This window comes from Acanthopagrus latus, chromosome 18, assembly GCF_904848185.1.
Source record: "Acanthopagrus latus isolate v.2019 chromosome 18, fAcaLat1.1, whole genome shotgun sequence".
Taxonomy (NCBI): Eukaryota; Metazoa; Chordata; class Actinopteri; order Spariformes; family Sparidae; genus Acanthopagrus; species Acanthopagrus latus.
Window position 1 is genome coordinate 24096137 of NC_051056.1, and position 18575 is coordinate 24114711.

At 43.6% G+C, this 18575-nt stretch overlaps 1 protein-coding gene across 19 annotated transcripts in view; it reads right to left on the reverse strand.

The window, feature by feature from the left end:
- Positions 1-686: 686 nt before the first annotated feature.
- The window catches only part of dlg3 (discs, large homolog 3 (Drosophila)), an 87448-nt gene continuing 69559 nt past the window's right edge, over positions 687-18575 (reverse strand). For 15 of the 19 annotated variants that reach the window (XM_037076604.1, XM_037076615.1, XM_037076612.1 and 12 more), the window contains 13 exons: positions 17819-17975; positions 17041-17143; positions 10190-10304; positions 7014-7190; positions 6837-6912; positions 6137-6236; positions 4549-4590; positions 4302-4352; positions 4111-4212; positions 3850-4022; positions 3496-3605; positions 3320-3411; positions 687-2520 (listed from right to left, as the gene is read on the reverse strand). In XM_037076604.1, the coding sequence (XP_036932499.1) occupies positions 2414-2520; positions 3320-3411; positions 3496-3605; positions 3850-4022; positions 4111-4212; positions 4302-4352; positions 4549-4590; positions 6137-6236; positions 6837-6912; positions 7014-7190; positions 10190-10304; positions 17041-17143; positions 17819-17975 (1405 nt within the window). In that variant the 3' untranslated portion in view covers positions 687-2413. Of the gene's footprint in view, positions 2521-3319; positions 3412-3495; positions 3606-3849; positions 4023-4110; positions 4213-4301; positions 4353-4548; positions 4591-5406; positions 5453-6136; positions 6237-6836; positions 6913-7013; positions 7191-10189; positions 10305-15372; positions 16159-17040; positions 17144-17167; positions 17338-17818; positions 17976-18575 lie in introns of those variants that run through there. The other 4 variants (XM_037076609.1, XM_037076618.1, XM_037076620.1 and 1 more) reach the window with 4 other exon arrangements.

Sequence of the window (18575 nt, forward strand, 5' to 3'; positions counted from 1 at the left end):
GACTAGTTAAGTTTTTCCAATAGGCATTTGAAGAGAAATACCAACAATACAGCACATTTGTATGGAAATTATATCTCAAGAGTAGCTCAAACTTTACTTACCTGACATTTGTGGTCTATAAAACATGTTTGTCCCAGTTTGATTCACACATGCATGAAGCACAGGTGAGGGGGATCTGCTGGGGGCTTATTTACATTGTACAGCTACCACACCCTTTGAAACAGTCTGCAAGCAGTTTATAAATGGCTCTGTTCCCTTCGGTTATTCCCTGAACTCTGGTTTTGACACAGGTAATGACAGCTGGTTTAGCAGTGGTGCCTGGCAGGTGGGGACACCTGTTCAGAAAATGCCTGCAGGTACAGGTGCTCTGTGGGTGGGAGAGAGCGGGGGGGGGGACCCAGAGGTGTAGGTTACCACTTCCTGTTGGGTCCGGCTCTCTGAAAAGAAGAAGAAGAAAAAAAAAATCTCTTTGCACTCGTCAAAAAGCTGAGGAGGAGAACGTTCGCGTTGAGGGGCCGCAGCGCTCCTTCTTCAGACGTGCTCTAACGTTCAGTGCCAAGATCTGCATGGGAGGATGGAGCAGGTCATGTCAATCCTGGTGATGTCAAACAGCCAACTCAAAAGGTTATCACACACCGACGGCCTTGAACAAACTCCCCGCCTCACGAAAAAGAGAAGACACATAATACAGCCTGATTACACGGTTTAGTTGAAAACGCCTTTAACGCAGCGACAGTACTGTTAGTATTCGTGTTCTTTCACATTTGACAGCTATGAACTCTCCGTGTCATCGCCCAAACATGGCCCTTTAGTCGCAGGGGTAAATGGTATCTGTACGTTAAGATTCCTGAGCTTGTCTAGCTCACCCCAGACACACTTAGAGCTCAACACAGTGGTTCAGCACCTGCCGACGACAGATTCATATAGATACACAAAGCATATAGGTTAAATCAAACCCAACTTTAGTGTTATTTTTGGTAGGGGGACAGGGGGACAATCCAAAACAGGTTATATTGACTCTTTAATTGTTAGGACATCCAATACAATTATTGTCTTGTTCTACCCGTTTTAAGGCCACCATCATGGCGGCAGATAGGACAGTACCATGTGACCATTCAATCAGAAGAGAATCCTCTTGGAAGGCAGAGAGTGTAATAGGGTGGTCTGCTGCTCAACATGAGTTAGGAGGCTCTGGCTGTTCAAATTGTGATCCAAATGGCCAAATTCTTCATTTAAAATTACACAGGCAGGAAGGTTGGAATACAGGGGAGAAAAAGGCGCCCACAGAGGTGAGACTTCGTTTTATCTATTGCACTCAAGTCAGGCCCCCTGGTGGCTGGAGGACACAAAAAAAGTAAGAAAAGATGAGAATGTTTCCTCTCTTTTCCTTGCCAATAATGTGCAGCCTCCCTAACAGACAACAGGTAGTCACAAAACAGAATTTGTATTTGATGTAAGGCAGTTTGGTGTTTTGCAGAGAGCCCAGTTACACTTCTCTACCCCCGTCCTTTACACAGAGCAGCTAAAAACCACAAGCAAAAAATCCCACAAAGAAAGAAAGAAAAAAAAAAAAAAAACTAAAATGAAATCTAACAGCCCTCCAAATTGACAATTCTAGTGAAGTGTAAAATGTGTAGTTTTTAATATGTAGTAAAATCTCAGTGGGATTTTATCATTTATCTTGTGATTTCATAATATAAATGTAGAGATTCACAACGCTTTTCTTCCTCTTGATCTGCCTCCCGAGATGTCTTTATCAGCTGCAGCACAGACAACTGGCAGGCGACCAAACAGCAAGCTGGTTTGTGATAAATAGATCACCAGTTTGTAGGCTCCGCTAATTTCCTCAGTCATTATAAACAAGAGAGATGACTCCTTGAACAGTACCATCAGCAGGGCTCGATTTTATCCAGTCATTTTAGAAAGAAAAAAAAAAACAAACCTCAATTGGTCTTCACTTCTCATCTCGCGTGTCTTTTTAAATGTGATTTGATGAACATTTACAAAGTGTTCCAACTTGGTTAAGATTTGTCTCTGTTTCCCTGCAACTTCTTTTTGAATCCCAACTCCTCTCTCTCCAGATTTCTGTAAAACATTCTGATCTTCAGTCAGTCTCAGTTCACAAAAGGATTTATTCCTTTTCCCTTTTGTTTTTCATTTGACAAATTCCTTTGGAATGGCATTTCCAGTCTTGAATGGATTTGTTGAGAAACTCATGCAGGGGTGTGCACAGTCACAGTAATGGTGATAAGACTTCTTTTTCATTTAGAGAGTAACATAATGATGACACTAAAACTTGATATGAAACATATCTGCAAAAAGGAGGTGAGGAGGGGGGCTATTTGGGCTTAGGTGGGGTCTCTGGGAGGCAGGAGGGGAGCTCTGCACCGACGCAGAGGGGACGGCAGGGAGCTCAGAGCTTCTCTGAGGAGGGGATCCAGATGTAGGGACCAGACTGCTCCTCGATGATTAGCTTGATCTTGTTGTAGATCTCCTCTAGTGAGTCACCCTGTACAATAGCTGGAGACACAAACACACAGGCAGATGTATCGGTTGGTTGCATCAGAATGGGAGCTGAAATGATCCCAATGGTTGATTCAAAAATAATGCCAAATATTTGCTGGTTACGGCTTCTTTAAATTTGAGGATTTGTAATTTTTTTGTGTCTTAGCATTACAAATGTAACATATTTAGGTTTGGGACAGTAATCAAACAAAACATGACATAAGATGAAGAAGCTGGGGTTTATCAAACTGAGGAAATGTCCCTTCTAGTTAAGTTAATACAGAAACAAATTAAATTAAATCCCAATCAACCGGAGCTGACTGACAGAAAATCAGTCAGCAACTGTTTTTCATGCCTGAATAATTGATCTAAGCTATTTTCAAGCAGACATGCCAAACATCTGGTTTCAGCATGTCTGGAAGCTGCAAATAAGAAGTATTTTCATTGTTGATCAATCTGCCGATGACTGTCATGATAGATCGATAAGTTGTTTGGTCTGTAAAATGTCCCAAAAAAGTGACTTTTTTTCCCAAAAGCTTCAAATCACGTCTTCAAACGTCTTGTTTTTTTACCACAACCCAAAGATATTCTGCTGGAATTTTGACTTTTTTCTGAAAAGATTAATTGAACTGATCAAATTGGTCACTGGCCATTAATTTGCCAATCAACTGATTCGTCCTTGCAACTTGAACTGAATCCCCTCAGGTTTTGGACTTGTGGTCAGACAAAACGTGCAATTTAAAATTGATGGATCAAATTAATAATTAAAAACAATCACTGGCTAATCCAAAAGTCAAAGGGAAAAGAGACCAACCTGTGAAATACTCTCCAAAGTCCTGCTCCAGCTTAACTGCCTTGTCAAAGACTTTATTGGCCTGCTCGTACGTCTGCCTCTTATTCAATTCCCTGAAAAACACAAGTAGATGGTTAGAACCACAGACGACCCTACAGTCACTATTAACTACAGTATGTAAAAGAGCTCAAACTCACATTAGGGCTTCAATGGATTTTGGTTTAATAAAGATGGCAATCGGATAAAGTTGTGCTTGCTGCAGTCGTTTTATGGCGTTCCCAGACACATCCAGAATGCAGTGTTTCCCCTGTAGGCAGGCAGAGAGAGGTTCCCTTAAACTCAAAGACTTCTAACTCACAAGAAGGCCACATGTTCATGAAGGACTGACTGTGGCTTTTGTAAGGCTGCAAAAACATATCTACCGCATATTAACAATTTTTGGAAACGTCTGCTTCGATATGTTCGAAAATGTTTCTGGTTACAACCCAAATAAACCAAACCCCATCTGGTAAGACAATCCTACAGCAGGCAGCGTAAATCTCGGTGCGTACCCTCTCAGCCACAGTTCTGACGGACAAAATGCTCGTCCCGTAGAGGTTCTCGTTGAATTGGCCTGCCTCGATGAATTTATTATCTTGAATGTCTTTCTCCATCTGCTCTCGCGAGCCCACAAAGTGGTAATCCTGACCGTCCATCTCGTTCTCTCGCCTTGGACGAGTCGTATCTGCGGAGGGGGAATGGAACAAGTTTATTTTTGACACTGCCGTCATGTTTATCTTATTGTCTAAATGTGGCTGTGGCTGTGAACTCACGGGGTACGCAGGAGCCAAACTTATGGGGAAACTCGGAGATGAGGTCATCATTTACTCTGTCCTTCGTTGGACCCAATATGATCACAGGCCTCGTGTAGTGAACTGCATTAGAGATGAACAAGGCATGTGAGGATACATGTAGAAATACACAATCCATAGTTTGACTTGTTTTATGTAAGTGCTTCACTCACTTTCCTGTCGAATGACTGGCTCATAGGAGAGAATCGTGTCCTCCTGTCCCTCTGTAATTACACAAAAATCAACATCGGTTATTTGACATCTCTATTAAAGTCGTACAATAAAATAATGTGGGCTGATGGAATATTAATTTACAGATGTCATTTCACAAGTTAATTTTAAAGACATCTATCATCTTATTCATCTATGTGGGCAGTGTAAAACAAACCAGAAAGACCACGAAAAATCAAGGTGACTCACTCGAACTGCTTTCACTGTCACTTGTGTTGGATGTCAGGCATTCTGTGAGAGCAGAAGGAGAGGGAGTTGCAGATAATCTCGAAAACAGTAGAGCCACAGTTATATTTAAATAAATTATCATGGGTGGAAATGATTTCCACCTTCCTCAACAGTAAAAAGTAGGGAAAAAAAGAGCATCCTGTTTCTACACATCTAAGCCATTAAAAGAAGGAAGGGAGGGGATAAAGAAAGCAGAAGTCTTGTCTGGTGCAGCAGCCGTGCTCTCACAATATTAGGGAAGTGGTTTTAGGTGCAAGCAATAGGAAATTAAGTGTTTCCTGTGACAATATCCCAAATGACCCGCAATTCCCTCGCCAATGTTTCCTATTGCTAGATCTGTGCCTGTGGCAGCGGATCTCATATCGGGGAAAAGACAAAGAAAACACACAGGCGTTACGCCGTCCACAGGAGGGAGGCAGGAGCTGGCTGACTCAGGGGAACTGGAGGGAAAAAGTGTTTCCACCCAGGCCCGCTCTGGTGACAGATATATTCCAGCTCTGTGTGACCTTATCTGACAAAACTCTGCTAAACATTTATTGTAAAGACCCCATAGGACATTCAGAATAAGTGTAGCGCTTACTCACCCTCCCTTGGGAATGCATTTTTTATATGTACTGTGAATCTGAATAGGTGTGTGTGTCTGTGTGTCTGTGTGTCTGTGTGTGTGTTACGTGAGCACGCACATAGGTCTGTGTGTGTATATGTCACTCTAAATGTGTGTGGTTTTAGCATTCCCATCTGGGTCTGCAGTGACAAAGCATATTTTTTTACTCAGAGCTTAGGGGACAGCTGCTTGACACAGTACAACCACACACTTACTCAAACTCTTTGATCCATAAAAGTCATCGCTTAACCCTGGGAAGTCCTAGGTGTCCCGACAGGTGAGAAGCAGAAACCAAGAGAAGAGAGCAGACAGGAAGAAGAAGAGGTTAGTGAGAGTTTGGGGCAGAGAGGGTGAGGAGTGCTGTGTGGTGCTCGCCAGGCCCGCTGACACATGGCGCTGTGCTGTACTCATTAAGCCTGAGCCCCACTTTGTTCATAGTAAGCCACGGCCTTTCAATTACACAAGCCCAATCCCATTAAAATGGGATTTTGACCTGTTAAGTGTTAAAGCTTCAGTCCAGTTAATGAGATTCTTCTTGTTGTGGGTCAGTGACTGACTGGAGGATTGATCAGGACTTACACAAGGAGTAACATCATAGTGTTAGACGGCCTGTGTGTTAATGCAGTCAAGAACGTGCACACACACCAAGCGCAGACACACAGCTGGCAGCGCACACACAGCTGGACACTCCTCTGGAGCCCACAGACAGATGCACAGACACACCAGAGAGAACCCCACGTCTCCGGCCTGACGCCGGCTCTGCATGTGGGGCATCTCTCTGGGACAGTGAGAAAGGGATGAGAGTGGTGCCATCGCGCACACACACACACCATCCCTGGAGGTGAGCGGAAAAGATGAAAGTTGAGAGACAGAACTGAAGCATGAAGGGGAAAGGAGGAGAAAAAACAACAGCCCACCCCCATCGATCACACAGCTGGTACTCACGTTCAGTCTCCACCAACTCCTGCACAATATTCTCCTTGCTCTTGTAAAACGGGAACTTGCGTGAGAGGTTGAAGCTTTTTTTGCGCTTTACTTTGACTGGCTGCTTGTCGATGTGTGGGTGAGAATAGAGGGGGGGTAGGGAGGGGGGCAATGAGAGGGTGAAAACAAAAACAGAATGGGTTTCAATGAGGGTACTCGACACCCATGCAAAAAAAAAACCAAACAAATGAAATGTAAACAAACAATACACATCAAATTATGAAAATGAGAAGCAGGTAATGGGTGGAAATGAATGGAATATCAATGTGAAGCAAACAGGCTTCTGTTTACCATCTTAAACATTTTCATTAAATTGAATCTGCTTGCATTACAGATGATACAGACAGAACATTACAGCTGATTTATACTTCTGCAAATTACATCTAACAGATCAGCCTCTGACAAACGTGCGGACATTTTCTTAATATCACTGAGTGCACGAGCTGTGGAGGTTACAGAGAGAGACCTCTCATCTCCTCAGAGCTTCTGTGTAATCTATACAGTAATACGAGTGCTTTTTGTGCTTGCTTCAGTGAGCAGGTGCTGGTCTCTTTCCCACACTCAGGGGGGGAAGTAGGCCATCTCCCTGGGAGCCCAGCAGCAGCTCTGAAGTCAGCCTCTCTGGCACCAGCGCAGGGAGCAGCTGGCCCTCTACACTTACCCTGTTAGACTCAATCATGCCTGTCCTGGCGTGGAACTTGACTGTTTTTAACCTGGCCCGCTCCTTCTTCTCCACTCTGGGGGGGAATAAGGGAAAAAGTTCAGGCTGGGCATGAATGGTAGGAGTCACATTAGCTTTGTCTGGCAATTGTGCCCTGCAAATGAAGAGTGAGTGTACCGTTTCTTGCTTGGAATGACCCCAATCTGCTCGCTCTCTCCATGTGGCGTGACCAGCCTTGCCTGCCACCACTCGTCGTCAGAAGCATTTATGACATGGAGGATGTCCCCGTAAGAGAAGCTCAGGCCTTGGCTGGGCAGGCAGCTGTCCCTCGTTCGATCGTAGTCAAACAAAGCTCTAGAAAAAAAACACAAAGGCTTTGGTTACTCTCCTTCCTTCCTCTTATCTTTATTTGTGAGCAGAGGTTCTGCATGACAGTTCTGGACTGGGGCATCTTGTCGTCACAGGGATGATAGAAAATATGTGGGGACAAACAGAGATCTTCCTTCTGACACCTCTGTGACAAAATTGATTTCATTTTTCATGTATAACGATCTCTCGGTAAAAGACAAACTGAACCGAGTGTGTCCTCTCATGCTGTTACTATAGTTACGATCACTTACTGGTGAGAGGCTGATGAAAAGGATGAGGCGTTAAAACCCAAAAGGATACAGTAAACTCACAATCGACAGGGGACGCATCCTATTTTTCCACTGACAATATGTAAAACAACAAAATACATGGTGAAATCACCAGGAGGAGAGCCAGTTAGCTGTTATCAGCAGGTGGGAGGCAAAGTTCTGTAACAGGTTCAGGCCCAAACACACCGAACCAACGTCAAAGTATTAGTAGCGATGAGACCCAACTGTTGCTTCGCTTCATGTCACCCGTGTCTTGACCAAAAAGTTGCACTTGAACACACCTCAATTATCTACAACCAACTCGTGTGTATGTTGCACACCTGTGTGAGAAAAAATGACTCTCCATACCACGAGGTGACTGTAGTCTGTAATTGTTATCAAAAAGGGAGAATTGGAAGACTCAGGCTATACGAACTGTTGTTACAATAAAGCAGCATTTGTATTCATCATCATATTCACATCACTCTCGCTAATCTAATCAAGAATAGGTTTGATTAAAAGGTTGCAAGTGGCACTGGCGAAGAGGCGGAGGTGAAAAACTAGGAGAGACTGCGCTTTAAAAATGGGGAAATCATTGATGTTACATGTTTTCCTTTCTGTCTTTCTGCTGCTGATTCGGCCATAAAAGCCACTGACAAGGCCTGGCTAATAATGGTGCAGGACATACTGCAAAAATTAAGGCCACGACACTTACTGAAGGCCCGACACTGGCCAACAGCCAACTGTCCTTGGGCCAATATAGCTAATGGAGCTAACAGAGCTAATGCTAGACACATAACAATGGTGTGAGTTTCTGTTCAGAGGAACATAAAGCCTTAAATGGTGAAGTGCAGTTTGATCTCACAACAGAATAAGCTAACAGTTAATAAATGTACTTAAGTATTTCAGCTTTAGCAGCTTTAGTACTCTGAATACAATGATGAAAAAAAGACAAAAAACAAAGACACAAGAGTTTTGGGGGATGGTGGTGAATAAAGTTAGTTTGAAGACTTATTCCAGATGCACCAAGATCAAATTACTCTGTCTGCACTTGGCACAAAATGGCAGCTATGAATGTCCTACATTACACTGTTGGTGTTTGCTACTGCTTTCTTTTACTTAACATTGCCTTCACGGGGGCTCTGTCTATTATTAACAAAATGTTAAAAATGTGACATTATCATGTTTTGTGACCTGTCACTTAAACAGCACAACACTTGAATGCCTGTGTTGTACTGAAACAGCAAGTGTCAATGTACCTTTACAAACACAAGGTCACATTTCTTCAACTACATGTATATTAAAGCATGCCAGGCATTCATATATTTCCACTTGACATTTCTAACTGTTGTTACCACATAGTTTCTACCACAAACACTCACTGTCTGAGTGCGTCACCATCTTGTCAGACAGGTAAACCCACAGCCATTCTAAAAGGTATTAAGACCTGCTTCACAGGTTCAAACAAAGCTTGACCTAGAGGCCTAAATCTACGAGACAGACACTACGGTCGAGTGGACAGCCACGCTGAAATGAAAGGGCATTTCCTCCTCTGGTTCAAGATTTTTCCTGAAGTATTCGTGCCAAGTGACACTGCAGCTTACACTGCATTAAGTAAACAGTCATGCCGAAACTGTCCCGATGCATTCCAGTGGAAGCTTATCTCAAAGTGCACTTTAAACACACGGTAGTTTGACGAGTGATAGTCAAAATTCCAAGCTTTAACCAGTTTTGGCATATTAACATAATTACAGAGTGTTTCAAAGAGTGTGTGAGCACATATGACACTTCTTTTTTTTTTGTTGTTTTTGGAGAACACCTTACAGGCTTAACGCCTCCACATTCTTGAGGCTAGGCTGGGAGGACATGGCGGCTCCTGCATCAGCCGGCTAACAAGACAGCCTTTCCAACATAACTGTGGGCTTAGTCACCCGCACAGGAGCAGGCTGGGCTCTACATGCCTCATAGGAGTTGGTCTATAAGAGAGGCAAGACTCAGAATGGTTAACACTCCTTTTCTATAGCGGGCATCCAGTAAGGTGACACCTATATACTTTTGATACATCCGAGTGAGGTCCATTGCTTCTGAACTTAAGCTAAATCAATCTAGTAATGTAGCTATTAGGCTTAGGTTAAGTGAGGCGCATTAGTGCTTCAGCAGAAATATTGTGAAGCACTTGGACTATTGAGTTACATCACTACCTTTCACCTTGACCCCCGTGAGCACTCTGTGACTCGCTGCATGTGTGTGAGCAGAAGGATGCCACCTGTTTTAATTCCTAAATGAGCCTCCATCCAGTTTGGCAACCAGCCCGAGGTGTCATAACACTGGTCGCTACAACAAGCGTCACTGTCAATCTACCTCACACAAAGTAAAGTCAATGTCATACACGGTATCAAAACAACACCAGGGAATACCTGTCCATCCGCTTTTTAAATCAGCTCAGTGCCCCAAATTAAATGCTCCACCCATATAGCTCAGCTTGAAGGTTTATCATATGATCTATGTGATATGTGTCATGCTGCTGCCCTCTGACAGCGAGGCTGCTTCTGACAACATGTGCTCTTAGGCTTTATCATTCCTCACAGGCAGGTAGAGGTTTATTATGCAAGAGTGGTTATTTTGACAACAGATTTTTGGTATTTGATGTTGTGAGTGCAAGCATGAGCATGTATGTGTGTGTGTGTGTGTGTGTGTGTGTGTGTGTGTGTGTGTGTGTGTGCGCTCCAGCTTTACCTGACGTAGAGTGAGCGTTTCTCACTGGTGCGCAAGGAGCCTGATCCTGAGCTCATGCTGCTGTTCATCATCTGCTCCCTCAGGTCGTGGATCTTGGACTCAAAGCGACTGTACTCTGCATTGGAAGAAACAAACAACAAAAATCTGTGTCAACACAACCTTAAAAATAAACTCTTGAGTATACACTACCCCCTAAGGGTTCAAAGTCGATACACCCAAGGTTAAGGTGGTGTTAAACATTTCGAATACAGAATGGACCCTGCAAGTTTGTTGGAGATCTGTGTCTCAGTTAGTGCTGCAGTGAGCCGGAGTGAATAGAGGAAAGGTTCAGCGAATGCTTAGGCTGATTAATGACCCCAGGAACAGATGGTTTATCACAGATCTGCCTTACACATCCAGTAATGTCTCACGTCAGGTAATTAATTATACAGATTAATTAAGTTCAACATGGGCTCTTTAGTGTGGTTAAAAAAAGAGAAGGCCCCCAACAATTTCCAATGCATGACCATTTGTCATAGGTGTGTAAATCCAGTCGCTGCTCAAGAGCCCAGGGATGATATATGAATCCACCTGGACCTCCTCATTAAGAATGCTCTCATTAGCCTGCTGTGCGCAGCGTGCTCTGTGCCCGGGCTGCTAGAACAAGCTAGGCCACAGCACAAGGGTAGATAAACAGACCGGCAGATGCAGCTAGAAAAACAAGAAGGCTAGGCTGCTCATGTGATCACACAAAGGAGGCGCTGGGACCACAAAACAAACAACAATGTGAGCAACCAATTTTGACAATTGTGTACTTTACACAGCTGATGAAAGGAAAGTAACTGCAGAATTAATGTAGTAATGTTTCATGTCGCACAGGTGTCGTTGGCGGTTTACAACTAGAGTCACATTGTTAATGGGATGTGATGATGTACACTATTGCTGTAATGACACAACATATCTACGTCTTGATCATAATTAGCCTATAAAAGAGCCAGCGCCAGAGAATATCATACACAGTTATTCCACATATCTCTTTTACTGCCTTGCCCTTAGGGATTCACTCCTACCTTACAGTTTAATCATCCATCGCTGGCAACACTTCCTATAAAGTGAACAGAAAGCGATCAAAGTCCAGATTCAGTCGAACAAGCCCACAAGTAGCCTTGAAAAACACACACCCATGACTACAAACATGAGTTCGTTGAAGTTAGTCCAAGTTCCCAGAAACATCCTACACAGGTGCAAAAACAAGCTTCAGGTCGTTGAACGCTAACCCTTCGCCGAAACCTAGAGGGGACTCAAAGCAAACACGGAACCTGCCTCAGGCCTGGTGCCAGCCCTCTACCGTGGCCTTGGCTCAAAGGGTTAACAATACAAGAGTGACGCTGCAAGGTGAGGTAACCAGACACCGTCTGACTGCCTGTAACCAAGAGCAACATCCTAGCACTCCTGAAGCAGGGGCAGCACATGCGGAAACAACCATTCAGACTCGTCCACTTGGCTCTCAGGCACAGGAGACACGGGGGAATGGCAGCTAGAGAGAGGAGGGGTTGAGGGACAAGACAAAGAGCAGCTAAATAGACAGAGCAGTCTTGATGCCCTGAGTCACAATACCACCAACCTGAAAGGCTGGCTGAGAGTGGTGCCAGTGAGATAGTAGCACAGGTGGAAGAGCTACATGCTCTGCTTGTTCACATTTCTTACTTTCCCATGATTCATCGAAAAATACTGTGGACGTTCAAGAGGAGCAGGAAGAGGACCTGAACTACAACTGGCTCTAACACTCTGTGGGAAGTTGGGCTGGGAATAATAAACTTAGCTGTGCATTTCTGCCACATATTGTTTACAATGATGACATAAAAGTACAATTATGTATGTATAGTATATGAGGATATCTATGCAAGAATGAAAATTATCTCTCAATCTACTTACTTACACTTACTTCCCTCATAGTGAAAGGGTTTCAGGTTCCAGTGACATTATAGTCAGATGACATGAGACAGTAAAGGAAGTACACACCTGTTAGAAAAGGAACACTGTGATTCTTTTGAATTATATTACAACAGAACCACATGAGAGGGACACATTATAGTCATACAGATGCTTGTTAATGTTTGTCCCATCTCATTTATGAAGCACCCAGGCACAAATAAATGGAAACAAATATTTCAGAACTACACCTGGACTATTAGGAAAACTGAACCTAATTGTGTTGCAGCATTCAATCTTTAGATTACTCATAAGTGGGGTGTGCAAAATTAAGCAATTTTGTTCACTGATTGCAGGTCACATTAATAATCCGGAATCAAATTAATCATTAAAAGCCCCTAAAGCAGGATGCCCTTGTTCCGGGACCTTGGGTGCACATCACATCCCATTGCCTTCTCTCTTCTTTTCCTGTCATCTATATCTCAACACTTTGTTTTTGTGCTACGTCAGCCCTGGAAAATGGTCTGGCTGGACCCATTATCATTTTGGAAAGGGGGGTGGGGGTTTACATTCTGGGTTGTATGCATTTCTTTGAAATGTTCACAATTATCTTGGGTGCTGCAAAGCCCAGGATGCAGCTATGGTGCCCTTGCGAAATTATAACACGCAGAAGAGGAAATTCTGAATGAAATAGTCGGCCAACGGCACTCTTGTACCAAAAGCCTACTTCATGTAAATCTGACAGTTAGCTATCTTAGAAAAAACAAGAACTTCTAAAATAACAGACTGTAAAACTTTTTACTTCATGGAATTTTTAAAGCTGACAAGGTCTATTTTTGAATAAGAGTCCTGAGTAAATGGGGTATTTGACTCAGTAATTAAGTACTTGCAACTTATTTGAATCATGAAATAAAAATGACAAAGTGAAACGATAATGCAATCACGTTAATTTGCTGCCTCCGCCTGCCATTATTTCATAAATGGCCACAGATAACTGATAAGGTAAAACATGCAGTGAACTCAAATCTCAAAGAGACTAAGAGCCTACCTCAAGAATAGAGAATTAGTCATACCTGCGATGTCGACTGATATGTTTTTTAATGGTCCAGTTCTTTCCAGTGACCCAATCAAACATAAATCATTCATCAACACTAACAAGCACACCTTTTAAATGCTCGGAGTCCACAGTTATTCAAAACTCTGTCCCTTAAAGCACTTAACACACAAGAACTAGCCTATATTTTTAGGAGTGACCCACAGGAAGAAAAGACAGCTAATAGAAACTGGGACTATTCTGTATCTCACTCCCACTGCGTGTCCTCATTAGTCGTACAGCTTCTTTATTTTGGGGGACGGTCGCTTCGCTTTTGATCCAGTTATGCAACACAGAAGGCATGTACTTGTAATGTGAGAGTGTGTTATGTTCAAGCCAGTGAGGGCAAACACACACACACACAAACCCTCCCCGATAATATACTGCAGGAGAAACATAGACCCTGGCTTTACTATTTCGACAGAATTCTGTAATGTACACTGGTACACACTGGCGCGAGGGCGCACAGAGTTTAACATTTCCTCCACCGCCCTCCTCCCATTTCCTACATGCAAGATTTTGGTGTAATTACACTCCTTGATAGTGGGCAGCGTGTGCGTATACACTCCTCACTTCCATTCCTTCGAGCTGGATGTAAGTGGTGATGTTCCAGTGAGCCACGAGAGTCAGGGGGCCCTTCTGCAGCAGCCAGTGTGCTCTGTTGTGGCTTCTTGAAGTCTTCAGTGCTGGCCCACCATCAGAGGCCCGTGGTCGCCCTGGGTCCCAGCCTCTTCCCCTGAGAATACCCTCCAGGCAGTTTGCCCTGCATAAACTAGCATTCACCCTCCACTTCCTCCCACTTTTCTGACTGTCCTTGTACAGCTCGCTGGGGTTCCTCCTGCTCTACACTCTCCATGTCAAACACTGCTTTAGCATGCCAGCAGAATCACTGGCGACAGGTCACCAGAGGGGATGCAGGAAGTCAATCATTTGCCAGCACTCGACTCACGTCGTTTAGAGTGGTTAGGCATTGTGCACAAACTGATAACCGTCCTTCACTGGTTACAAAGGGGGGCGAGGGGCTGAAAGCATGGTTTGGTATGGAAAACAAAGGTTCCCTTCAACTACCAACATTGTTATTCAAGATGCTGCCTGATTGGTCTGGCATGCGAGACAACATCAACTCACATGGACAAGAATGAGGCATTATAAATAAACATTTTGTAGCGTATGAAAAAAAACCCAAAACCCTGTATTGTCAGTTTTGATTTGCCGAGCTGATCACTGATCCTGCTCCACTTCAACTTCAATGACCTTGGGAGCGTTATTGGACAGTCGAGGCTTGTGTTTTCTTGAAAGAGAAAGGAAAACGGAGGGAGAGCGTGCTACAACTTATGCCTCTTCGCATTCCTGTCATAGTCCAACCTGAGAACTCAGCCCACATCTAAAGCTCACAATATCCTTCCCATTGTTGTTATAGCCTTACTGTATAGAACAGCTAAGACATGGGGGGGAAAATGAGAAGCAGCCATAACGCCAAGGCCAATCTACAATCTGCTGTTAAGAAGAAAGAGCGGCACTGTTTAGTAAAATAAACTCACAGGCCGGCCAATAAATAAACTCAGCTCTCCGACCACGAGTCCATTTTCATGCTGACTGAAGCAGAGTGTCCAAAGTCTGGTGTGGCAGTGACTTAATGTTAATGTAAAGAGGTGAGGTCACAGGTGAGGTCACTGCTTAAACAACCACCAAGCTGACACACACACACACACACACACACACACACACACCTGTCTGACCACACCTCTGTGTCTCCACCTTAAGGCTTGGGTTACATAAGAACAGCAAAGAAGAGCCTGACTGAATCCTGCTGGAAACATATCCCAACACACGCTACTTAAATGTCATTAAATTGTGAGATAAAACCAGGTCATAATCAAAACCAGGTAGAAGCAGCAGCAATGTAATAACTACAGCAGGGGTGAGGCTATCACATGTCTGCCATGCTATCATTAATTTCAAAAGGGAGCCATTTTAACTTTAAAAGGTTAATTCTTGTTTGTTAGTTTTATTCCCCCAGTGGCTCGGACCCAAACGCTGTGTAACTTAAACCCTTTACTATTCACACACACTGTACGAGCCGGAGTGAAACTACAGGTTACAGCTAACAAACTCAGGTCACCTCAGACTTAACTTACAGTAGCAGTCAAGATAAACCTGTTCTGCCATCGACACTCACTCAGTTTGTTCCCGTTTCACTGGGCAGTAATTTCCCAACGATCCTTCCGTCCTCGTCTCACCTCAAATTTAAAACGATAACCGCGGCTTATTATTTCTCTGTCGCTGCCGGTAGTTTCTTCATCCAGCCATTAGGGACTTCATGCGGCTTCTGCTCGGCTGCTGCTGCTGCTGTTGTATTCGAGCCCATCCCCCATCCACACACACACAGGCTGGTAGACAGATACAAAAAAAAAAAAAAGTTGGAAGCTTTTTTTCTTTTCTTTTCTTTTCTCCAACTCTTTTAAACTTCCACCCTCCCCGGGGCGTCGTAATGGAAGCCACAAGCTCAACACGGTTCGCTCAGTGTCCTCGTTCCATCGCTGTCCGAGGGGGTTTGTGTCCACGAACAGCGGGCTCTCTCGCTCACAGGAGCTCGGGAGTTTGAACAGGGAGGGAAGAAGAAGAAGGACAACAGCGGTTGGTTTGCCCGCCTCGCAGTTGGCTCGACGGTCGAGCCTGCTAACACAAGTGCCGCCCCTGAACCTGAATAACGCCCTGACGACAGCCCTCCAGGAGCGCTGCCCTCATTTTACAGACGCTGTGTGGTGCCTTTTTTTTCTTCTTCTTCTCCTCTTCTCTTCTTCTTCTTCTTCTTCTTCTTCTTCTTCTTCTTCTTCTCGCACAGGTACACCTGACGTCTCACGACAGCGTTAAAGAGCCATTACAGTCATTTAGTACGGGACTTTAGTAAAGTTAGAAACACTTTTTATGGTTTAGTTTGCCCCACCAACACCAGATCATACATTTCCCATGATGCAACGTGACAGGGCTTACACATCTGATAAATTATTTTTAAGTTAAACAAAAACTTTATTTAAAAAAAAAACCCATATATCCTGCCCTGTGTCTTACCCATGGACCCAATATCAGGCACAACAAAGGCAAAAAAGTTGTGTTAACCCATCTTGGTGCTAAATTATGCTAACTAGCTAGCAGTGCCTTCATATTTTCTGTTCAAACACAAGAATGCTATCAGGGATTTCATCAAACTTTGGACAATAACGTGAATATTAAAAAAAAGGAAAAAAAAAACAACTTTTCCTTTAAACGTGATGCTTTCAGTTTGAAATGCAATACATGCGTAGTCCTGAGATAACCCTGTTGACCTCGTCTGGGTAATTTTATAAAACTACCTCCACAGCAACGGAGGACATCAGGAGCGTGTAAAATAAACCTTTAACACGCCTCAAGAAAATACTGTATACAAAACCTGGCAGAGCAGTTGACTGCAAGTTGCTAAATAAATCCCCAGGTTTAACACGTGGCATTTGGGTTTGGTAATTTGATTCATTGTAACTTTGATAGTAAAGTACAATGTCAACAACAGTGGACCAGTGTTAAATCCTTGTTTTAATAGCTTTGTACATTATAATGAGATTGTGTTTAATCAAATTACCACACACGTCTTTAAAGCATTCAAGGCCCTATCAGATTAGCCAAATAGCAAAGAAATCAATAACTAACAGGCCAATCTGGCTCAAAAAAATCTTTCCAAATCTTACAATTAGTCACAAATTGTTTGATGATGACTTTTTCCATTACCACCCAGCAAAACTGTGCATTCACGACCTATTTAGGCACAGCGTCATGGAGCATTCGTGTGTGGTATGGGACAGTATGGCCTCACCTTCAGGCCTGTACTGAGCTATGATGGTGACAGTCTGTCCAGCCCTCTTCAGTGCTGCAGCCGCCTGCTCGTGTGTGGCATTCCTTAGATTCACGCCATTCACCTGCAACAAACGAGTCAGACATACCTTCTGTCATCAGCTGGAACACCCAGATAAGATCCTAACGGTGTGCTGCTTGTCAAACTGGATGTGGCCATGGTTATTCTCAAGTTGACCTTCCAGAGATAAGATCTGTGCTCATCATGTAAATACTTAACATTAAATACTATCAGATTACAAGTATGAGTGCAAATTAATTTTACTGAAAGAAATAATCGCTGATTCTGAATAGTCTTCCTCAAAAAGAAGGTACTGTTTAACACTCACGTTACTCAGGGCTGAGTAAATTATTTTTCTTCAAATAATGTATTTTCAGTTAAAAAAATGCACTGATATATAAAATAAAATGTATATTTTAAAAATAACACAAGGTTCTGCAAAGGTTAAAAGTTATGCAATACAAGTCAAATGATTTAAATATTTACTATATCGTAATATATTGAATAGTTTATGGATTTAAAACTTTCTCTTGTCTGGCAGAGCACAACTCGTCTCCCAGGGAGTTGCTCAAGGGCATTTCAGTAGGGCAGATGTTAGCTGGCTTTCTAACCACTAGACAACATTAATTCATCATCATTATCTGACAACGGGAGTTGGCTGAACATTCCTGACAACCGCCTCAGCCTTGTTGCAGTTGTTGATGTGGGCAAACAGAGATCCTGAGGTTGAGACACTGACCGAGAGAATCCGGTCGCCCCTCCTCAGCTCGCCGCTCAGGTCAGCCGGCCCTCCTGCCAGGATGAAGGAGACGAAGATGCCTTCTCCATCTTCCCCGCCGACGATGTTGAAGCCCAGGCCTGTGGAGCCCTTGTGCAGCAACACCTTCCTCGGCTCCCTGCCAAAACAGAATGACAGCGTCAGGGTGAAGGGCAGGACAGAGAGTAAAGAAGAGGTGGGCGGAGAGAGAGATATGGCCAAAACGGAAATAGAAAGAGCATAAGCAGAGGGGTACACAGAGGCTGCGTCAGGCAACAGCCATCTTCTACTGGTTTACACTGTCAGCTGAGGCAGCTGCAAGCAGTTAGCCTGTAGAATATTTTAAAGTGAGTAATTTGAATAAAACATTAAAACCATCTGACTACAGGACCACTCACAAGTAAAAAACAATCATTAAAAATGTAATAATCATACTGCTAATAAAGATAATTTGAATCACACTCATAACATTGTAAACAGTTCTGCAAGAGATACAGCGAATGCAATAAAACAAGCAGCAACATGATGGGATCCTAACGCCTATTATCTGCTGCCTATAGAGCGGTCTGCTTCGCATGGCAATCTCATGTACACGTGTACACATTTTAAGCACCCACTCATATTAATGTACGCAGACACAATGAGCCACCTCCTGCTCGACAGTCCCGCCGAAGCTCTGCTTTAGCTTTAGCCACTATGACTCATCCTCCAGCAGGCTACCCAGACTGCCTCAGCTTTA